The sequence below is a fragment of the Crocodylus siamensis genome, chromosome 7 (genome assembly GCF_052110815.1).
Source record: "Crocodylus siamensis isolate JL-2025a chromosome 7, ASM5211081v1, whole genome shotgun sequence".
Lineage (NCBI taxonomy): Eukaryota > Metazoa > Chordata > Crocodylia > Crocodylidae > Crocodylus > Crocodylus siamensis.
Window position 1 is genome coordinate 62,172,538 of NC_143401.1, and position 22,945 is coordinate 62,195,482.

The following is a 22,945-nucleotide window of genomic DNA, read 5'->3' on the forward strand; positions in this document are numbered from 1 at the left end:
TTGTCAAAATGGGAGGCATCCACTGGCTAGGACATTAATTATGAGTTAGACATGCTCATTCCATTATAACAGAGACTAAGGCTTCTAGGTTCTTCCTTCTTTGGGCTAAAGTCTCCCTCTGCTGGATGGCTGCAGAGCCAAAGTCAAAGGGTACTTTGCCTCCATACTGGGTTCCAAATGTTCAATTACAAGAATTGGGTATAAAACTCTAATGCTAATGCTATTGTATATTAAACAGCACTGGAATTAATAACATCAGGGGCCATGATTATCTGTATATTGGGGCACTTTTGTGAAGTGCTCCAGTACAAAGAAGTCCTAAACCCAATAGATCTGGCCATTAGAGGTTACTTCTCTGTTCTCGTTCACAGTGCAGAGCTCTCACATTACCACCCTTCCTGTGGCTAAAGCCCAGATGTGGGAAAGAGAATGGTTCAGCATCCCCAACTTCTAGTCACCTCCAAGAGCCAAAAGTTGTAGATTGTACTAAATATACAGGAAAGCAAGCATGATATAAAGCCAATTTTGACCACACTTCCTGTGACCTGTGCAAAGCTCTCCTTTTCAACAGCTCAGCATACTTTATATAACAGCAACAAGTTAATATATGATCTGGTCACCAGGTCACACCCAACTGATGCTGTTTCACTTTTAAATGGGCTACTTATATGCTCATTAAGCCAGACACTGTAGCCTTAGGATGATGGCACTTTCTGGAAAGGTAAGAGTTCTTAGTTCAAATTCACTCTGTGTGATGAAGAGCACAAAGTTGAAGTGAAGCCTGCTACCTCTCAGGAGAATACCCAAGAAACTGGGTTATCAGGAATACTCTCTATGACATCATAAATATTTTAGTCATGCAAAGTGGAATAGCTGCAAAGAGAGACAGCGTCTGAGCTATTGTGGAGGGAGGCTGCCACCTCCTTGGCATGTAACCCTGAGTTTCCTTGACTTTTGCTACCAGTGCCTGCCAACAAAATGAACCCCAAATAGCTCTATAGCTTGTTTTTACACTTCTGCAACTTACTTTTTTGATACTTCTTAAGTGTTTTGACATTTTTATATCAGCCAGAACAATTTAGTGAATTTGTCCCAAGTGCCAGAGATCTCTGATGTAAAATCTATGGCTGGATCCAGACGTGCAAGCATGTGAGGTTTACGGTGCTGCAAACCTCTTTGGCGTGCCACAAACTGCATGTTAAACTGTGCACAGCACTACTAATTTACAGTGCCAGGGCAAAATTTGCTACCAGGATTTCCAGAGCCCCCATCTTGGATTTCCAGAGCCCCCACGACTGTGAAAGTGCCTCTTATCCAGCTTGCTGCAGAGCAGCTGGCTGAGACTCAGTGTTCCTTGAGATGGGGGCTCTGTAATGGATTCCCCGCAGGCAGATGCAGACAGGGGAGCAGCCAGCCCAGGGCTGCCTGCTCCTCCGTTTCCATGTGCCACTCCCTGGTTGACTGGGGAACCGGCTGACTAGGGCATAGCATAAATCTGTGCTACTACTATTTGTGCTACTGCAAAAGCATGCCTTTGCTTGTGTGGACATGGCTTATGACAGCGAATGATGGAACCCATTGAAAAAGAAGGAAACATAAGCCTGCTAGTGGCCTGTGCAACTAAGGGCCTTAAACATTCATCCTCTGCCTGTGGCACCATTCTGTACCCTTAGGAAAAGCGGTCCTGATTCACTCTGATATTACAGCAGGGCCAGGGCTTTGAACACTGCTCTGGGCACCATGTAGATCACCTTTTCAGCATGGAAAGGAATGTTATACATAGTAGCCTGGTCTAGGTTCAGTTTTAAACATTCATCTTGGCAACTCAGGGTAGGTCCAATAGCTGTAATACTTATTTTGGTGCAGCTTGGCAGATGCCCGAGCAATTAATCACTTCACAATGGATCTAATTCCCTGAAAAACTAAACTGGAAACTCCTAAAAATATAGCAGTGGACAGAGATCCTAATTTCTAAAAAGTATTAAGGGATTTCAAAAAGTATTACGGGATTGTATGATGTAGCAGCAAAGAGCCAAAGATATATTTCCTTAATTCTCAGAAAAGGGGAGGTTAATAGGGTGGGAGCACTGTTGCTGGGTTCACATTTAAGGTTTTCTGAACTTTCAGAAACTGGAGATGGAAGAAAAGATGACTTGCACTGGTTGAGTTATTGTTGGATAATTCCTGGATGTATTGTTTAAAACTGTGATCTTATTAAAATGAACTCAAAACACCTTTTCTTTCTTCCTGTGGCATCTGGACAATGGACTAATATATTCACTATTATCTGTGCTTAGGAACCAACTATAAAATTGAAACCAGGATAACCAGGGTAAATGGAGGAATCCTAATGAAGCAGGCTGCTTAAAAAACTAAAACCCCACGGATTCAGTCAGGAAACCATACTCATTTAGAAAGGGCAGTGTTGTGAGGATTACGTATGCTCTATCTAGTCCAAGCCATGAAAGGAAATTTCAGGTAAGGGGGAAAAGAGTTCCTGTGTGCGAGTTCTTGTGTGTGAAGACAGTTCTCTGTGGAAAGGTGGTATTTGTTCTCTGCTACAAGGATGTCATTATATCTATTGATACATGAGAGAAAAAACAGAACAAAACATGCTGGACAGATGATTAAATATGCCCTAGTTTAGGTCCTGCTTGTTTGATGCAGCTTGGACAATTTTTGCTACTAAAATAAATGCACACAAAACACAGCCTGTTGACTAAGAAGATTTCTGCATAGCTACTTTCAGAAAAGAACCGTAGCTGAAAAGAGCCATAAAACCCTGTGACAGCTTTACACCTATTGCATTTTTTTCAGTCTTTCACACTGCCTACTCTTTGGAATAAATTGAACTAAAATGATTACAAACAAAGATGAACATCAAGATTATGAAAACCATAGTATAAAAAAATGCCATAGTGACATCCTGAAAGTGCATACAAAAGGTAAATTTTAACTCTCATTAAAGATTTTAGAGTTTCTTTTTTTTGTTTTGGAATTTAATACATCTTGTTCCAGTACTAACAAGATAATGTTTAAGTAGGGTGACCATATTTTCCAAGTGTCAAAATGAGAGAGACTGCTCCTCCCCTGTTCTCCAGTATGCTCCTGTTTCTGAGCTCTGGTCTCAGCTGAGCATGCTGGGGTGGGAAGGGTGGTGGGGAGATGACATTTTAGCCACGACTGTCCCATTTTAAACATGTGTCCTGAATGTTCCACTAAACACAGGACAAATGTGTTCATTTGACTAATCTGACAGGAGACCCAGGATAGGTGTTTAAAATAGAACTGTGTCAGCAAAAATAGGATCTATGGTCACCCTATCTTTAAAGCCTTACAATTTTAAGTAAAAGTATTATTTTCTGAGATGCAGTCTTAGTTATTCTATTTTTCTGGTCTTTTCTTAATTTGAGAATATCAAAGTAGTAAACATATATGGTATTTTCATAATCTCCAGGACAGGATAGGATCAACAATGTAATTGGTACTTCTACAAGAATATTTGACTATGATTTTCAGAGATGAAAAGTGATTGTGCTAATATACCTTTGCTGCATGCCTCCTCATTTAACCTTATATTTTAAAAAGGATCATTTGAAATGATAAGTCACCTCTCTTTTATATTCCCCTTGGAATTCCTTTGGTCTCTATATACAAAAGAGCCAGTATCCTGGTTTATTGTACAAACTAAGACAAAGTGTTTTGAACAAAGTCCGTTTCAGGTGCTTTATTCACATTTACATTCAAAATTGTTTCAGTCCTTCTCAAAAAGTATTAAGGGATTGTATGAACACAACCAGCTTGGAAAATCTAGATGTGACGGCTTATTTAAAACGCTGAAATACTGGAAAATTTAGCAATGTCATTGGTATTGATAACTGTGCTTTTATATGACACTAGATTTTTTATATAAAAACCAAGATGATTTAAAAGAGAATATCGACAATAATAAGAACATGATTATTCCAAAATCTAAACAGCTCCAAAAAAATCTAGTACTAAGAAATAATTTAAAGCATTTAAAATAAGTAGCGGAGACAATATTGCTGACAAGTTGCATATATGTAGGCAACTATTTGAATTGAACATATACACATTCTGTCCAAATTTGACTCTTAATGAGAATATCCTGTTTGGGTGAAATTCACTGTACCTACACGAAATTCAGGCACCAGAGTTTAGGTACACAGGCACCATGGCAATCAAATGGACAATGCTAGCCTAAATGTGGAGCATAGGTTTGCAGCCCAATTTCCCTTTACCATCATTCCTCCAGCCTACGTGCCTGACTTGCATTGCTAATTTCTCTGACTTGGTTACATGGGGTGTTAGAGCCACTGACTATGTGTAATTGCAGTTTCCACATGATCCTTCCTTAACTTATTACCAGCCTAGTGCCAAGGCCACTTTTCATAATAGATTACCCCACCAGTTCACAGGATGGAGCAGTTCTCCTGAATGGCCACTTAACTGCCTCAGATTGCCTCGTTATAATAGTTATGTGGAGTAGAAGAATTTAACACGAGCCTTTTGTGTAGGGGCAATATTACCCCTCCCTAGTAAGTATCATCTTGTTTTATGTTTTCCTGTTAAAACTTGGAGGAAAATAAAAAGAGATATTTATGCAACTCAGATGAGTTCTCCAATTGCTGCAAGTCAGACCTCCTACTTTAGTGAATAAAAGAGGGAATTAATGACAGCCTCTGTTGACTTCTTCAGTGCTGTGGCCTTTAGCATGCCCAAAGGTGTATGCCTTTTTATGTTCAACTCTTCTGTTCAATGGCACAGCAGTTGCTGCAGGTCAAGCAAACATTTGAACAAATTTTTCATGTTCAAAACACTATGGCAAAATGCTTGAAACATTTAGAAGGGAAAGACTGTGAAAGTGCCTGCTATCCAGCTTGCTGTCCAGATCTATTCATGTCCACAGAAGCCATCACCAAGCCTTATGCAGCATTGTTAGGGATGGGGAAGTACAGGATTTCTCTAGCTTTTCAGCACCAGAATTATGGCTATTTGTAAGCTTTCCAAGATTATCAGCTGGTGGCTGTCTCAGTTAACACACCAAAGACAAAATTCACTGAGTCTAAAACATGAAAGATAATTATACGCACAGAAATAGCAAGTCTTTCTACCTCTGCTTTTGCATTTAATTACCCCACATTAAAAAAGTTAGGGTTGCTGTTTTTATACAGTAACTTGAAGACATGTGTGCTAATAGAATTAATTTTGACCAGATTCTGTGACATGCTAGGCACATTCATAAACCATAGACTATGAAGAAAGTAGAGGATGTTCAGGACCTCTTGGGTAGTCCTCATCACCTGACAGGATTATGCCCTTTATACTGTAATCAGAGACTTTGCAAATATTGTGCCAATAACAAACAACAGGATTTTATTGCATATCAACCTTAATTTTTAACAAAGTGTTTTGTTGAAACTGCATTACTTTTCATGCCAAGCTGTCTTTTTCTTGAGACATGAACTTTGGTGCTTTATTTCCTTGCTGATATCCTACCTTATATCAAAAAATGATTGTACCAAATAGTGTTGAAATGCTTAACAAACATTTTCCTATCTAAAACTAGACTCAAATATAAAATTATTACATACATATTAAAAATAACTTATTTGTAAGCATCAGTGGTGATTAGAGGATCATTAACACTTGTAATTTTCAAATCTTGAAATGATACATTCATTTCCTTGGGTATATGGACTCTGAATACAAACTGTGGGGACCCTGAATTTTAAACAGCTAAAAAGAGTCCCAAAAGAGAGGGTGACTTTTCTTTTTGAAGCATCAATCTAGGGCTGACTCTCACTTTCCTAAGTATAAAGTCAGCATATCTGGCATACTGACAATTCATTTTTAATTAATGGTTCCTAAAAGAATTTGAAATAATCACTGATGCTGCAACAAATCAAAGCTGATATCTCATACACAGAGACACTTTTAAATGAAAAAGGAAGAGTTATTGATTAAGATCAGTCTACAAAAAAAACCCCTTTATTGAACACTATCTTCTTAAAGTAGAAAGGATCAAGAAATCTGCCAAATCTTGAGATATAATTTAAGACTGAGTTATATAAACATTCTAAAGTGCATTTGTAATGCTGACATTTAATTGAAGGTGTATTAGTTAATTCACAGTACAGTTATTTGTAGAACATAAGCAACAATCAGTGAATCCCATTCTTTGAGTGTACAGACAGATGTAACAACTGAAATGGTGATAACAAAAAATACTGATACCAACTGTTATGATATAAATGTTTTGTGATACAAGTGTAGCAAAACTGATTTCTGCTTCATCTAGGGTCAGTTATGGCTATTTAAGTTGTGTCACTACAGGCTAATGTAGATGTAACATTCAGGCTGTAAATAGACATCTAATTTGTTTCAGGCCTTATTGTCTTGGGCTTTGACCCAAATCAAAACATATAGTCATAGTCATATACACACCCTGTCCTTCAAAGCTGAACCACTGCTCCTTCACCAGTAGATGGACAGTGAGAGCCCACAGCCTGGCCAGCTTGTCCTGAGAATGACCTGCAAGAAGCTTACAGATGCATACAGCCACATCCCAGGAAAAAAATGTGTTAGAATACTTTATTCCACATACTTCAGAGGGACTTGCAGAGGGGCAGTAAGTGTGTATGTCTGTACAATCCTGGGACAAAGGTTTTCCTCTGGGTGAAATGTCTATTTATAACCTTAGATTGTACCAGCTGCTGGAAGATCCTGAGCACTCTCCCTCTTCTTTTAAAGTGACTAAAATATATGTTTGTCCATTTACCTACCATCAAGGTACATATAAAAATGTTGCATGTGATTCAACACAACTTTAATAAACTAAATAGTTCATTATTTTTGTGGCAATAAAATATACCATTCTATGTATTTTGGAGAGTAGTTTTAGTATTGTAGGTTATCCTGGAAACCTTATGTATAAACTGGTTGATGAAATGAAAGCATATAAGATGGTAAAAATAAATGTTTTTCACATTTATGTGTGGGGGGAGAGATAAGGATGAGTGCAGAAGCTAGAAATGATACATTCCCACTATTAAAATGAAATTTATTTTAAACACAAATGTGGATATAGATTAAGTCTTTTCTTACTGTATGTGCCTTATCAATTTAATTACTTTCTGATAACTTTATGCTAACAGCTAAACCAATAGGGCAGATTAGATTTTCCTTTCAATTTTAAGGATTTAACATAAATTACACAGATTTTGGTTTTCCTACAAACTGAAAACTTCATTTTCTCTAGATTTCTAGCTCTAATCCCAGGTCTATATATAACAATTAAAAGTGTGATGAATTGAATGGTGAGCACAAGTTTTCATTCTTTAACAGCAAAAGAAAAAATGGCCAGAAGTAAAATGAGAACTATATGACCGAGGTAAGCAAACTTGCAAAAAAGTTTTTAAATATATTTTCAGAAAAGCACTGTGAGATGATGCAGTATTGCTATCCCCATTTTACAGACACAGATCTAAGCACAGAGAAATTAAGATGAAAGCATTCACTAATTTAGGCCCCAATTTGAGGTGACTACAGACAATTTGTTCAAAGCATAAGATACAGCTGTGAGTGCTCAGAGCTTCTCAAACCACACCCCAAGTATCAAGGTGGGCATTCAAAAAATAAGACTGCACATCTGCCAAAGTTTGTTTGAAATGACTTGACTAAGCACACAGAAACTCTATCAGCTGAAAGATAGGGCCAACTCTCCACGGCAGCATTCACTGGTTTTAACCATGAGAACCTCCTTGCTCTTCCTACCTTCCTCTCCCTACCTAAATGAGTTCAATTTAAAGCTCAATACATTTATAAAAAGGATTACGTGATATGGTTATTTGTAATAGCAGAGGACTGGACTGACTCTTTCAAAAGATCCCATCCAGTCAAATGTAGAGGCAAGCTTAATTTCATCATTTCCTAACTTCTCAGTTATTGGCAAGGCAAACTTAAATCATGTTATTTTATTATGCAAAGGCTAAGTACAGACAGTCATTAAAGCCTGAGGCTGAATTGATTCAATCTATGTAAGCTTCTCTAAGCTGCACAGACTGGACGATTAGCAAAAGGAACTCATGTTTGCTCTTCTGTTGGGGAAGACAGGCAGGTGCCAGCACTGGCAGAGACCAGATGCCTGGGGGTACTCCTGCATGCATCCCAGTGTGCCAGACATTACCAAGGGCAACTGAATGTAGCCAAGCAGTAGGGCTATGTGAAGCTTTGGTCACTGTTTCGATTCAGTGGATAATTTGCCTGATTCGACAGCCGAATCTCTGAATCTGAATTGAATCAGGAGACCCTTTAATCTCTCTGAATTGAATTGGAACCCTCTGAATCAACTTGGAGAGATTCAATAATTCAAACACAGACACAGCTTTAATGTTTTTTCTACATACCTCAAGGTACCAGGTGGCTCGTGAATGCTGTGATGATGGGGCGGATCGAGCATCCCATGGGAGCACGGCGGGGGGGAGGGGGAGATCCCCAGTGAGCTTGGTGGCAGACCCAGAAGTGGACAAAAAGCACTTCCGGTCCACTTCCGGGACCACCCCCCAGCTCGGCAACTGGTTCTTCCTGGGTCTAAGAGGGCACCCAGGGTCCCCCTGTGGCCAATTGCTAAGCCAGGGGAGCACAGGCAGGGGGGTCCCCTGCACACTCAGCAGTGGACCTGGAAGTGGACCAGAAGTACTTTTGGTCCAATTCTGGGTCCACCACTGAACATGTGGAGGACCACCCCACTCTCCTGTGGGACACTCCATCTGCCCTACCATCTTAGCATTCACAAGCTGCACTGGTACCTCAAGGTATGTAGAAAAAACATTTAAAGCTGTGTCTATGGCCAAACTGCTGTATCTCCTAATCAGCATTGAATCTTCAGATTCAGATTCAGCTAAATCAAACCAGGACAGTGATCCAAATCAACAAATTGAATCACTGTCCTCTGAATTGGGCCACCTCCTATGCTTCCAGACTGGGCTATCCCAGAGCCACAGCCACTGGGAAGGGCCCTGCCCAGTTGGCTGTGGTTCCAGGATAGCCCCACCCAGCCTGGGTGTGGGAAGCTGGGAGAAATCTGGCCTGGCAGCCCACACAGCCCTAGCCTGAGCCACAGCCTGCTGGGAAGAGTCCAGCCGTGTGGCCCAACCCAGGCTGGCCCCTCTTTCTACACTCAGCAGCTCTGCCTGGCTCAGCCCCACAGACCCAGCTGCTGGTGAGGCAGACAGATGGCTGGGCCACACTGGCTAGCTCTAGCCAAGCTCCCTCCCTTGCCACTGGGATAGGGGTGTGGGGCTGGGATGGCTGCTCCACTGCTCTGCCCTAGCCAGGTGGAATGGGCTGCTTGTGGGACAGAGGACAGAGAGGGAGATAAAATACCTCTTCCTCTCCCCATTTGCTGCAGACTGGGTCCTGACAGGGGCTGCTACACCATGGTCAGGCAGACCCTGCTGTCCCTTGGAGGGAGAAGGGAGGGAGTGGGAATAAGCCCCCTCCCTGCTCCCTTTGTTTTAGGGTGCCATGCTGACTGGTGTCTGTCCATGCTATGCCCCTGCTCTGGCTAGGCAGAGGTGGCAAGATCAGCTCTGCTGTCTGGAGCAGACAACACAACCCAGCCCAGGGCTACCAAGCATGCTGGGATATTGGGGGACTCTGGTTTAACTTAAACCAGGAAGGGGTCTGGTACAGAAGTTACAGAGTTTGACCCAGATCAGTTAAGTGTGATACTACATTCAACCAGGTTTATCTTAAATTAGGTTTGGCCATTTTGAAACTGGTTTAGGTGCACTGAACTTATGTTCTGTGACAGGTTTAAACCAGTTCCAGAACACTTAAACTAGTGTATGTGTAACTGCTGTCCCTAGCCTTGCAGAGAGCCCGGCCAAAATCTACTTTTGCAGTCATAAAGAGCCAATAATGCTCAGAATGCAAGAAGAGCTGCTTACATAAACAAATTCACCAAAAATGTTATCAGATCATTCATGATAATACAATGGTAATTTGTCTCTAAGTAAAATGTAATAAGGGCTAAATTAAAAAAAAACAACAAAAAAACCAAGGGAGCAGGGGGGAGAAACAAAGAGGGACATGATTAGAAATTCATGGGAGTTCCATGAACTATGAGCTTCAGCTTTAAAAAAAAAAAAGTAAGCTGTTAATTTATGTCAAAATTGTTATATTAATTAGGTTTACTGAAGAGTATTTCTTTTCCTGACCTGAAAACCAACCAACCCACCCACCCACACAATATTACATCCCTTTCTCTACCACCCTGTGACACACTTGGGCACTTGTGGGGACTATAAATTAAATTATAAAACAATAACCTTAAAATAAGATCTTCTGTTTATCCTAAGAGAAAACAACCCCCTTCCCCCTGCCCCAACAAACGAAAACAAAACAAAACAGAAACAAATGATGGTGCCTAAAAAAAAGGGAAGAAAGGACAGTAAAAATATGGACCTGAAACTGACCATTCTATAAAAAACCCCCAAATACCATAAAAACAACAACACTACATTTTTAATACTAGGAGAAAAATATGGAAATGTGATGGATTTCAGGAAGCAATATGTTACACATTGGAAAATGCACACAACAAAAATTATTTGAGACATAACATGGAAGGAGAATCTTTATGCACTAGAAAGCTCAGTTCAGTAAGTAATATCAACAAATGCTTTTCCTAAAGTATATAAATGGATGCTGAAGTGCTCTGCTGAACAGATGCCTTAAAAAGCAGCAGTAATAACTTAGTTTCAACCTGCTACAATATAGACATGAGAAGAATGCAGAACAAACACAGGGCACTTAGGTTTGCTCAAAAAATAAAAATATATCTTACATACAAATGCCAGAATAAACATAAACCTATTATGAAAGCCCAACAGAAACATAAAATCTATGAAGACAAAGGTATAAGTAACAAAACAGAATTAAATCACAAAAAATCATAATAAAAATCTTGCACTGAAATTTAAGGCACTAGGAAATTTTATTATGACTCAGGCCATAGATAGGCATTCACTTCTAGTGCTAAGAATTTCCGTGGAATTTTCACACTACAAAAGTAGCCCTGACCCAGGAGGGTATATGCATCCTAGCCCCCTGGCTAGAGCGCTACACTGCTGAGTTGCCCAGTGAGAGCTCACTAGAGGACTTTTCTGGGGGTCACCTCTGGCCTTAGGGGAGCCCACTGATTGACAGCCTGCGACCTCCCCTGTCTGGGAAGGGGGTGAGCTGTCAAAAGCTGCAGCTGCCACAGGCAGACCCAGGAGGGAGCTCTAAGAACTGCTGTCCTACAAACAGGAAGGTGCCATTTTTCCATGGTGGCAATGTTTCCAGAGCTGTGTACCATCCCCTCACCTCCCCTGCACACACACACACTCCTTTGTGGGGCTGACCCAGAGGAGGAGAGAGGAATAGAAAGTGCCTTCTGCTCTGACAGGAGCCCTTCTGGGGCCAAGACAGGATCCCTTGAGGGCTCCCTGACAGTTCACCCCAAGTGCACTCCTCTGCCACACGAACCATTATACCGGTAGCAGAACAGAAGTTTAGCACACACAGACTGGTTTTAAAATGTCAGAATTCAGTCTAAAATTTGCCATCCCCTCCTCCACCCCGGTGTGAATACATGTTCTGTTCGCTACCAATCTAAATTACGATGCTTACAGAAAACCACGTAACTTAAATCAATTCTGCCTCAGGCTTTTTGATTGCCTGTATCTAGCCTGAGGAGATTGCTAACTCTAGCCCCCTCAACAACCTTACTCAGACCTGCAGAGAGGTATCTCTATCCACTTAGTATCCACAATCCAGCATTTTCTCCTGAAGGCAGGTAGATATATATTTTCTTTCACAGACCCAAGCACATGTTTTCCAACAGCTAGATGGCAACCTCCTCTTTTTATAAAACCCTAGTGGATTCAGCATTTGCTCTGGGAGTGGGAGAGCCTGTATCAGTTCCCTACTTTGCCTGAAGGGCTTTTGACTCATCTCTCTCAATCTTTAGGTGAGTGATCTAACCACCAAGGGCTGTTCTGAGTCTTCCTCTACCACTCCAGTAGAAGCTGGGCCACTGTGTGGCAAAGATTTTAAGATGCACTGATCAGAGAGATAATAAATCTGTGTATCCTAGAATATACTCACAAAGGAAGGAAAGGGAGAGGGGAAGGGACTTTAGTTCTTGTCCCTGCTCTCAGAAATGTTTCTGTATTTTATCCTAAAGTAGTTTAATTTAAAAGACAAAAAGTCATGGATATGTGGACCTGAAGCAAGATCTCCTAGATGAATGGATCAACATTTTTAGACTAATGGCAATCCTGAATTCACTCACAGCACTCTCCAGCTCTTAGTTTTCACTATTTTTTTGACTATAGAAAAATAGTAGAGCAATTTTTCTGTTGCAAAATACTCGGAAATACCACAATTAAGGATTTCGATTTGAAATCTCGGGGTTTATCTTGTGAACCATGTTTGCAAACCCATTGTGGAGCATTCCCCGGGACCCTTGGAAGAATCTCAAGGTATCCCCCAGGGTGCCATGGCACCCTGATTGAGAATCACTGTCCCAGATGAACGCTCTAACTAGAATGGTAGAGACCCATATTCTGCTTTATACTTTTTCTCTGGCCCAATATATCTTGAGTTTACAGAAGCTCTCTAGAATGTAGGTGATGTGAGCTCATTTCTGCTATATCTAAAAAAGACACTGTATCTGTTACTGAATCCTCATGATGCTTATATGCAAGCAAGGTGCTGAGCTACTCAGCCATGTCAAAACTGGACATTTCTGAGCATGCACAGAGACAAAACCCCAAATGCCTAAAAAAATTACGCCTGCAATTTTAGTACTTCTACGTCAGGCAACAAGTGAATGGGTATTTCCAGGATTGCAATTTAAGGGCATCTATACATGTGCTCTGGGGTAGAGGGAGTGGTGATTTAATTAGAGTGGCTCTGAGAACTGTTTTAATTAAAGCACCTGCAGCATCAAGTGTATTTAGCAACCTGAACTTAAAAATGGTGGCAGGGCAACCTTAATTAAAACTTGTTTGAGGAGCATTAATTAAAGTACCCCCTGCCGTCATTTTGAAAGGTGGGAACTGAATACATGTGATGCAGTAGCTGCTGAAACATGCTCCAGCAGACTCACACCAGGCTCAGTTAATCAAGCCTGCTCCAATGAGTGCTAATTAGCACATGTTGAAGCAGAGGTCCGTCATGTGTATAGGTGCCCTTATTGTCTAATTTCTGCCCTATTTTAGGTGCTTGAGTCCTTTTTTGGGTCAGTCCCTAAGTGTTTTCCTGAACTGAAGCCTACAGCAACCTACAGCTATCTACAGCAATATTTAATACCAGCCTAATTACAAAAAATAGTTTTGATAGCAACGTATGTTATACATACAAAAAAAGTTTCATACACATCTCTGCTAGACGACAGACAAGATGCAGGTATATTTCTTCACACTTCTTATTCCTTTTGGATTAATTTATATTTTTTAATTGACTGATTAGGCAACATAGTTAAAATATCAAATGTTGACTCTTTATTCATTAAAATCTACCACATTTTGTATAAAAAAACTAATGGCAATCATTAATACACTGTGAAGCTGAGAATTATTCGCACCTCTCTTTTGTGGTCAGTGCCTCTCCTTTGCATTAATAATATATTACAGTAAATTGCAATAATAATTTATTGTGCTTGCAGAATTCTTGAATTTGTTGTTCCTTCTTTGATAGACTTGATAGATTATATGGTAATGCACTGAATCTTTTTGATGCAAAAAACTGTTTATTATCTACCATAAATAACACACGAAGTGAGGCTTGTGATTACAATGTGACAAAAGAGGTTACAAATATTATGCTGCACTTTCAGTTATTGAAAGCAGAACAATTTACTGAAGCCAAACTGTGCTTTTTATGCCAATTTCTTTCACTCTGGAACCTTACATTTGGAAAAGACAAACCCTTGAAAGGCAATTAGCTGAAGCTAATTAAGAGCAGCTTGAAAAATATTCCAGGTCAATATTTCTGCCAAGTAAATTTTTCTCCAAAAGGATTTTTATATTGTGAAATTATAAGTGTACCACCTGTTGAGTGATTTGCTTTATGAAGTAGATTACAATACATCTAATTTTACCCACGGCTTTTCAATCATTTTTATTATTTTATTCATGGTTTTTTTCCAGGCATTTCTTTCCAGAAGTTAAGCAAACATGAATAAAGAATGTGATATATGACTAAAAAATGGCAAAACAATATTTTTAAAGCAAGGCAGCACTCATGACTCCTGCTTGTATAACATTCAAATGTCACTATGCAGAGGGTGATATTGTTAGTGCTGGCTACTGATACCTTCAGATTGTATGCTAGTGCAAACCTTTGGCTCATAAAACTGTGGGTAAGGATTTAGAAAATGCTATAAAAATGTCTAAGCTCTTCCTATTTAGGAACCATCCAGCTAGTAAAAGTCTCTCTAATGTCAGGGATTTCTCTGGATATGTAAAGTACTTGGCACTATAGCAGGCAAGCAACAAAAACTATAAAGTAAAATTTTAATTGAACTGACAGCCATCTAGTTGCCAAAGTAAAATATTTCTCCACCAAAAGCCCAATTCTAAAGGCCACCCCCAAGCAAAACATATAGCAAAGGAGTTAAGACAAAATTGCTCAGGTAGATAATGCTAATAAGGCCTTAAAGGATGATGTGAGTCCATGCTTATCCAAACAATTTTTTTTTGTGTAGGGAATAAGAAAGCAATGATCTTTCAAAAGCTGTTTCTGTAATAGTACAGTTATCTGCATTCCCATTACCAGGTTCTCATCGTATTAGACTTCTAAGGAAATAATAGCACAGTCCTGGAATATTTTCTACTGCCTACCCAAAACAATATACGTAGCTCTGTGGTCAGTTTGCTGGAGTCTATTTAAGTTTGTATTAGATGCTACTGGGCATGTCTACACATGCATTAATGCACTTTTCCTAATGTGCATTAAATTTAATACCTCCAATGTAAGGTACTAAATGAGCATTAGGCTGTCCTAATGGTCAGTAGTGCAAGTGCATGATTTTTAGATGATGCTTAATGTGCAGTAGCCTGTTTTACTGAGCATTAGTGTAATAGCATGGTTTTTTACACACCACTTTAATGCATGGTAAAATAGCCTACTGCTCATTAAAATGTATGTGTAGATGTGCCCACTGACAAATAAAAGGAATGGAGAAGTCCATTCTAGTTATCTGCTGTGAGTAATCACTTTCAGTATGATTTAACACTCCTTCTGTACCTCAAATCAAATTGGGTGACTATACATGAACAGTGAGGCTGCTCTGATGCACTGGACTTCCAGCACAGTGGAGCAGACACAGTCTGGTGGACTGTGGCAATTGCTGTACTCCAGCAATCTCCTATGTCTCATGTATGAGTGCTCTCATACTTAAAAATGGTGGTGCGCTTTCAAATGAGCTTTAACTCAAGAGCCCCCCCACCACTATTTTTAAGCACAGGTACACCGATACATGAGACATAGTGGTATTTTAGAGTGGCTCTTGGAGCCACTATAACTTATGCACCACTGCCACCACCCTGGCACATGTGTAGAAGTGCCCATATTGTTCTAGGCAGGTGGGGAATTTTACCTTGGGATTCTAAAGTTTTATTAAGGGGCCATAATTATGCACAGTGAGGAGAAACACATATTTGGGAGCGTGATATTAAGCTAAAATATTATTCAAAGACGATACAAGAGAAGATGTTCCTTTAAGTGTACTGGTACACTGCAGCATTGTCAAAATTAGTGAAAGAAACTGAAAATGTGATGCAGACATACCATACAATAAAATATTATAGTTTTAAAGACAAATAAGTAGTTAGTTTCACTTAGTTTATTTTCATTTCTTTCCTCAATAAAGTTCAAATCTTCATCATATGGACTCCCCCAGGTTTATAATGTAGTGAGAAATCACTGACAGTTTTCATAATAAACTCTATTGACACCCCCCCCCCGCCAACGCCCCCCCCAATCAGAGGAATACCACTGCCACACTTCTCAGTTGTTTTACCTTGAGAACAATCCAAATGTCAATCATTTTTCCTCCTTAATATAGTAATAGCAAATGAATTTGCAAATCAGAACACACCAGAGTTTTTCTGAAGCTTCAGTTTTCTTTTAATGGTTTCTGGCTTATAGAACCACATCAATTTGTAGTCAGTATTAACTTAATTAGTCAATTAGGAGAGGAATTCTAGATTTGTTTTTTAATTTTAAAATGTTACAAAGCATATTCCAGATTGCATATATATGACATTTGGATATAATTAAATGGTGGGCTTCCTTTTTTTTTATTACACACAAAATGGTGGAAAGTGGGGAATTATGGCAGTTCTTGGTACTGTTTGTTAGATTGTATTAAGTAAAACATTTTAAAGTGATGACATCATTATTAGCATCCTGAAGGAATACTTTTAGTGCTTTATTTAAGCATAATCTTTGTGATGGAACTATACCATAAAACTGTGTAACTTTCTTGTGAAAATAAGTAAGTAGGTTTAAAACAAATAGTTAAAACAAAGTTGCTTAAAATAAACTATATTAACATGATTTATTTAGTTTTTATTTGAACTATTTTTCTAAGTTTAGTATTTATATAGCTTATTTCTTACCTTAAAATATTTCATGAAAATTATACTTTTAAAATTAAGTATCTTGTTAAGCCACATTTTTATTTTCTCTTATAGGTCTCACATCTTGTAATCTTTTACCATTATGTTAATATAAAGTCTATACTTCTTTAAAAAATAATTGCAATTTGAACATGGTATCACAGACAGTAAATTGAGGTCAGTATTTTAACGCAAAATCCATTATCTAACACTTACTTTGCTTTTGCTTCTGCATCTTCATAAGCTTTATTGGAAACATCATCCAGACCTCCAATCAAATGCTTGAAAGAGCTGTAAGAATAAAGCAATATATTTGTAAGAGAAAGATCACATAATGGAATCAAAAGTGTGTTTATTTAAAAGTAGTCATGATCTCGACATTGATCGATCAATAAAAGCTGTGATCTACAGAAGGTGGGTGAAAGAAGAAAAAGAGAAGAGTTAGGAAACTTACATTCTCACCATACGCTTTTAAATTATAATCCATGAATGTTTAAAATAAATACTAATTAATCACATACAAAGAAAGAAATAAAAATAATGATTGGTTTTATTCATCAAGCTGCTTATGGGGATGATCAGATTAAATTTGATGGCAAAACCCTTACTGGCTTCAGTGGACTAGGGGCAGACAGGCCTCAACAGCTTAATGTCTTGTGAAATATGAAACTGTCAACATCTATGATGAATCTCATGATACAAAGGGCAAGATGTTCCTAGTAGAAATTCCAAGGCTTTGAAACTCAATATCTCATGACCAAGTTTGTTAGAGTGACAATAAGAAAGCAGGGTAGATATACACCTTACAGATTAACTAAATAAAATATAAAAAAGCACAAGTTTTTGTGAACTCAGATTCATGACATCAGATGCTGTTTTCTTTTCCTTATCCCTGCTTTGTTTTTTTTATCTTTCTCAAAGCTGCATTAAAACTGGCAATGAAAAGCTCACTGGTAGAAGGAAAGTAAATAAAAGACAGGAAGACAGGAAGAGAAAGGGAGAAAAAGATGAGGAGGAACAGAAAGTGAGGGAGAGAAGGAAGAAAACTCTGGGCGCATTTACACGTGCACAGTTACTGCTCAGTAACCAAAAATTACTGTGCAGTATGGGCACACATCTATACCCGTACTGTGTAGTAACTATGGCAACTTATGCCAACTCAGGAGTAAATTTGCTACATGCATGATTCAAATTATTGCGCAGTAAGGCATGTTTAGATGCCTTACTGCGCAGTAACTCTGTTTGTGTGGACTGACTTGGGAGTAACTTTATACCCAAGTTGGTGCACACACAGCATTACTGCACTGTAATGCCTATACAGGTAGATGCCAGTCTAAAAACAGCTTACTGTACAGTAAATATATGTGTAGACATGCCCTCCATGTTCTCAGTTGTCATCATAAAACCACAAAGTAAAATTACATCTAAATTGGTTAAAGCCATGTGGCAGGACATGTGAAATCTCGTTCTTTCCTTCATCTCCCAAATTAATGGAGTTTTTCCATTAATTTCAATAGGAACAAGATTTCACCCTCAAGCTAGAAGATAAAAATCTACAAATGATAAGACAGGGCAGTCTGATCATCTGAGTCTGCCAGTCTTTATAAATTCAGATGGCTTCAACAAGCTTACACCATCTCTTTCCAAGACAAGAAAAATTTCTTGTAAGATAACATAATAATAGTGACCCAATGATTTTCACCTTGAACACTTAACTGAAATAATTAAACATTAAGAAGTATCTCTGGTGATTCTGATCTCTGTTACAGTAAAAGATTTGACTGGCATAAGAGCAAAGCATATTTACATTTAAACATGAATCTAGAAGTGTATGAACTTTAAAAAAAATTCACAGTGTATAAGCTCCTTGCTGTGCTATATTGGGAAGAAGATCATTTACATATTAATCACTGAAGAGGAAATAACTAACTAGATTCTGCTGCTTTCAGTTTCTGAATCTTGAAATATTGACAACCAAAGCTATCAAAAATGAACCAATTTTAGATAATTTTTCTCAAGACTGCAGATAATAATAGTAAATAACAATAGCAACAGAAGTCTGTATACATTATTATATAAAGCGTTAATGATCATAAACTCTTTAGGTCTTTTCTCATCATCATTATGGAACAACACAGAGACACAATTCCTTATGTTTTCCACTTCATTAGAGTCATAATATTTAAAATTACATGATCTACAAAATCATTTTTACACAGCTGGATAAAAGCAATAGAAACTCATTAATTAAGAAATGCAATGAAAGACTACCTTTGCTATCCCATGGAAATTATGTCACCTTAATTTCCCTATGGTAGGGAGCTCAGCAGGCTATAATTTAAGCCATTAAGACGTGTTCACAATTAACTAAATACCGAAGAGCATGCCTAAAATATGCACAATTTTGTTTCATAGTTTGAGACACTCAGGGTTGTCTTTTCTTAAGAAACCTGACATAAGTCTGTAACTCTTCACTGGGTAACAGTGAATAGAAGAAACACAACGACAAGATATGCTATATTAATAAACTTCTTAATCTTCAGGGCTCTGAGCCTATAACTCATGGAGATTTGTGCAGTCCCTTCACTTTTACCAAAATCTGGATCTATCGTTAATCAAAAAACAAAAAACAAAAGCTACAATGGATAAAACTCATCCGTTTTATGTTGTGCCCTAAGGCAACTGCTGACCCACCAGCATTTCTGCTTGTGAAACCTGACAATCAGTCAGATGCCTCTGAAAGAATACCATTCACAGCTTGGCATCTGTATCTTCTGAGTGCCAACTACAGGCCATTTGGGGCCATGAGTTCTGGCCCTTGAAAGAAGGTAACAAGGAGAAAGAAGAAATGAGGTTATGTATATTAATATTTGTTTGTACCACATACAAATAAATATTTATGCAATAAGGCAAGGGGTGCTCTTACTGTAATGTGCCTGGCTTCTTGTTTGCACAAAAAGCCTGAGGTTTGAAATGATATCCTAGAACAGCACATCCTGACCTGCTTTAATGTGGATACGAAAATGCAATTTGTATAAATAATGGATTTTTTGGGCAATATTAATGAACAAGGTTTTCCACAAGGCAACGGTATATATTAGAGTAAGAAAGGCATAAAGAAAAAGTATGACTAACATTTGTCTCCTATTCTTAGCTTTTTACTTAAAAATTTTAAGCATTGTGGACATTAGGACACAGAAGGATCCTGTAATCCACATAACTAATCTTCCATTAATCTCTTTCATTCTGAGACTTCCACCATTACATCATCTTGGTTCTGACCTTCTCAAGGATTTCAGTAGCAGACTTAGATATTTATAACCTTCATTTTCTCTACCTCACCCCCATCCTAGGTCTCCTTAAGACTGTGGGAGAAAAAAGGATTGGGAGAACGTTGTGGAGTGAGTTTAATTATTAATAAAACAATGCATTGAAAGTAAGCATGTGATCCTAAATCAAGTACCACTATATAATCAATCTATCAGATATTTTATTTCTATTCTTCTTATTTCAAAGAAGTATAACACCGCAGTTCACAGCCATCACAGCAATTGCCATTCAAAACAACTGAATGAAGACTTCAAGGTAAGAGAAAAGATGAAAAAACAAAAATGCAAGCTCTACCCCTTCTTCCCCCCAGTATTTTTACACAGGAAGCAGGATGTTTGCAGTCAGTTGTTCCATTGCTAAATAGCTATGGAGAAGACAGTGCAGTTAGCATATGCCCTGAATGCATTTTACCTAAGATGGGAAATACTAATGCTTCACTGGCATGAAGAGAAACATCATGCCTCATATTGTGCCCATTCCCACATGAGAAGCAAAAATGTGGGAGTATGTTCCTTACTTTGATGGGGTAAATATTATTTACTCTCTTCAGCAGCAGCAGCAGCAGCAGCAGCAGCAGCAGCCACCCCAATATTCTGTATTCCCATTGCTGAAGAGATCTGTATATGGATAACAACTTTTTCTACTGTTTCTCCCCTGCTTCACTATACAGTGAAATATAAATTGAAATATAAATTGATAAGAAGTCAGTGATAACACTCAGAAGAGTATCATTGCTTCTTTCATTATTGCTGTTCTGTTTTAAAAATGCATGTACCCTGAATTCTAGGTACATATTCACTATAAAGCATACTTATTTTTTCAGCAACTGCACCATTTATACAGTACTTACTTTAATTGACATGTAGAACATTAATGTAGGTAAATGCTATGAAGTTTATTGGAAGAAGGGTATACAAACACCTAGCACATCTATTAGAAGATTGATTTTTTCCAAAATTCAGCCCATTAATGTATTGAGCCACACACTGAACCAACCTTCATTTTTTATTGCAATAAGTAAAGTGGGGGCTGGATCAGATAATATGGTGGAGTAAAGATGATGAATGGAGGTCAGTACTTGTAGCACAGATAAGAATTAGAGGTATGCTATGAGTAAGGAAATGTAACTTTTTTTATATTTTACAGTTGAGCATTAAACTTGCACATTCCAAGTGTGGAAATCAAAAAGGAGACAAAAGGGTTGTGTGTGAGAGTGCACAACCAAATTTTATTCAGCTTGAGCCTGCTTGCTCTCATCTCAGGGAGTCTCTGATAACAACCCTTATATTATTCGAAGCCTGTTTTATTAAGAACTTTCTGCTGCAAATGGCACAAGCAATTGAATCCCAGCAATTTAACTATTATCATTATTTATTCGTCAGACTCAGAAGAATAAAACCAACCTTTCACTGTTTTACATAGCATAAATACTCACTCTGTTAAACTGCTCACTTAGGCAGGGTTGGAGCAGAGGTATAGTAATGCAGCTCTGTGCCATGAGCAACCATGGTACACAGTGCCAGCTGTCACAGTGCTGATGGTGGAGTTCTGGACAACTGCTGTGGTGGCAGCAACTATTTTTTGAACTCCCCTGCCCACCCCGCAAAAGACAGCACCTGAGGCTGGTGCCCTGGTTGCCCCCCAAACCCCGCAGTTATACTACTACAGTGTTATTTTTGCTGCAAAGGTCCAGAAAATGTGTGAGAACCAAGGCTTTTTCCATGATGTTTTTCACTGGACCAACTGTGTAGTTGAGAGAGATGTTAGACAATCTTTCAGGCACAGTACCCTTCTCCAGGTCACCTAAGGGCAGTTTTGTAAAGGTAGTTTGGTGCCTAAATAGATAGATAAATAAATATCAGGATCTTCCAAAGTGCCTACTTTCGGGATCCAGACTAGCCGACTAAGCATCAAATGGAATTAGGCGCCTACTCCTGAAAACGTGATCTGGAATAGACCCATCTACATTAGCCAGTAAATTCATCAGGTACCTACATTCCTCTGGATAACGAGTAAGTTGGATCATCTAATGTGCACCCCTAAGCTGCAGAGGTGGGTAAACATTCAGTCACTGCCCTATACTTAGCATTTCCAGCTGGATTACTAGAGGTGCTTCTGGCTGCACAGAATCACACTCCAGAATTGCCTACCTTTCCCCATTCCCTATGTATAGAGAACTCAGGTACTTAACCCTGAATTGGCCTTTGGAAGCATTGACCTTATAGTGAATCCAGGCATCTTAGTTTCTGTATGCTGTTTAGCCTCCTGAGGGAGGTGTCTTATTTTTAGATGCTGCAATGCATAAAAGTTGGGCCTGTATTACCAATCTGAATTGGGTAAAGTACCTAACTCCAGGCACATTTGAAAGCCCCACAATGTTCCTACCAATATCTCTAAATGCCTAAATACCAATCAAAATCTGACCCTTATTCAAATGATTAAACTGCCAGTCATTCATCCAAATGGATAAAAATGAGAATCAAGCATTTCACAAATGCTTACTCCTGATCAATTAATTGAAGAACAGAAAGAATACTAAAGTAACCCAGATATATTCAACTTTATTGCATGCTGTCAAATACTGCTGTTAGTAACTGCAAACACCATCTAGATTTGTATAACTAACAGTCTATTATAAGAGAAGTTGTGGCTCAAGTTTTATTGATTGTTATACCCTAACATCTTTTCCAAGCATTTACACCTGTTGATTTTGCACTTATTCATCCTGAGAATTTTCATTTAATGAAGTTTGCAATCCCAAGAGAAGATTCTTAAATATCATTATAGCTACAATTAACTATGAAAGAAAAAATGGCACTTGTAAATAAAAGGTGGACCTCAAATAAATGTTAAATTGCAAAAAAAACCCCTCAAATTCCTTAAATTCAAGGAAATCTGTACCTTGAGCCCATCTT

At 38.5% G+C, this 22,945-nt stretch overlaps 1 protein-coding gene across 5 annotated transcripts in view; it reads right to left on the reverse strand.

The window, feature by feature from the left end:
* PRKG1 (protein kinase cGMP-dependent 1) overlaps nt 1–22,945 on the reverse strand; it is a 1,074,795-nt gene that overhangs the window by 97,744 nt on the left and 954,106 nt on the right. For all 5 annotated transcript variants that reach the window (XM_090058529.1, XM_090058528.1, XM_090058532.1 and 2 more), the window contains one exon: nt 16,917–16,991. In XM_090058529.1, coding sequence (XP_089914655.1) covers nt 16,917–16,991 — 75 coding nt within the window. The remainder of the gene's footprint in view (nt 1–16,916; nt 16,992–22,945) is intronic.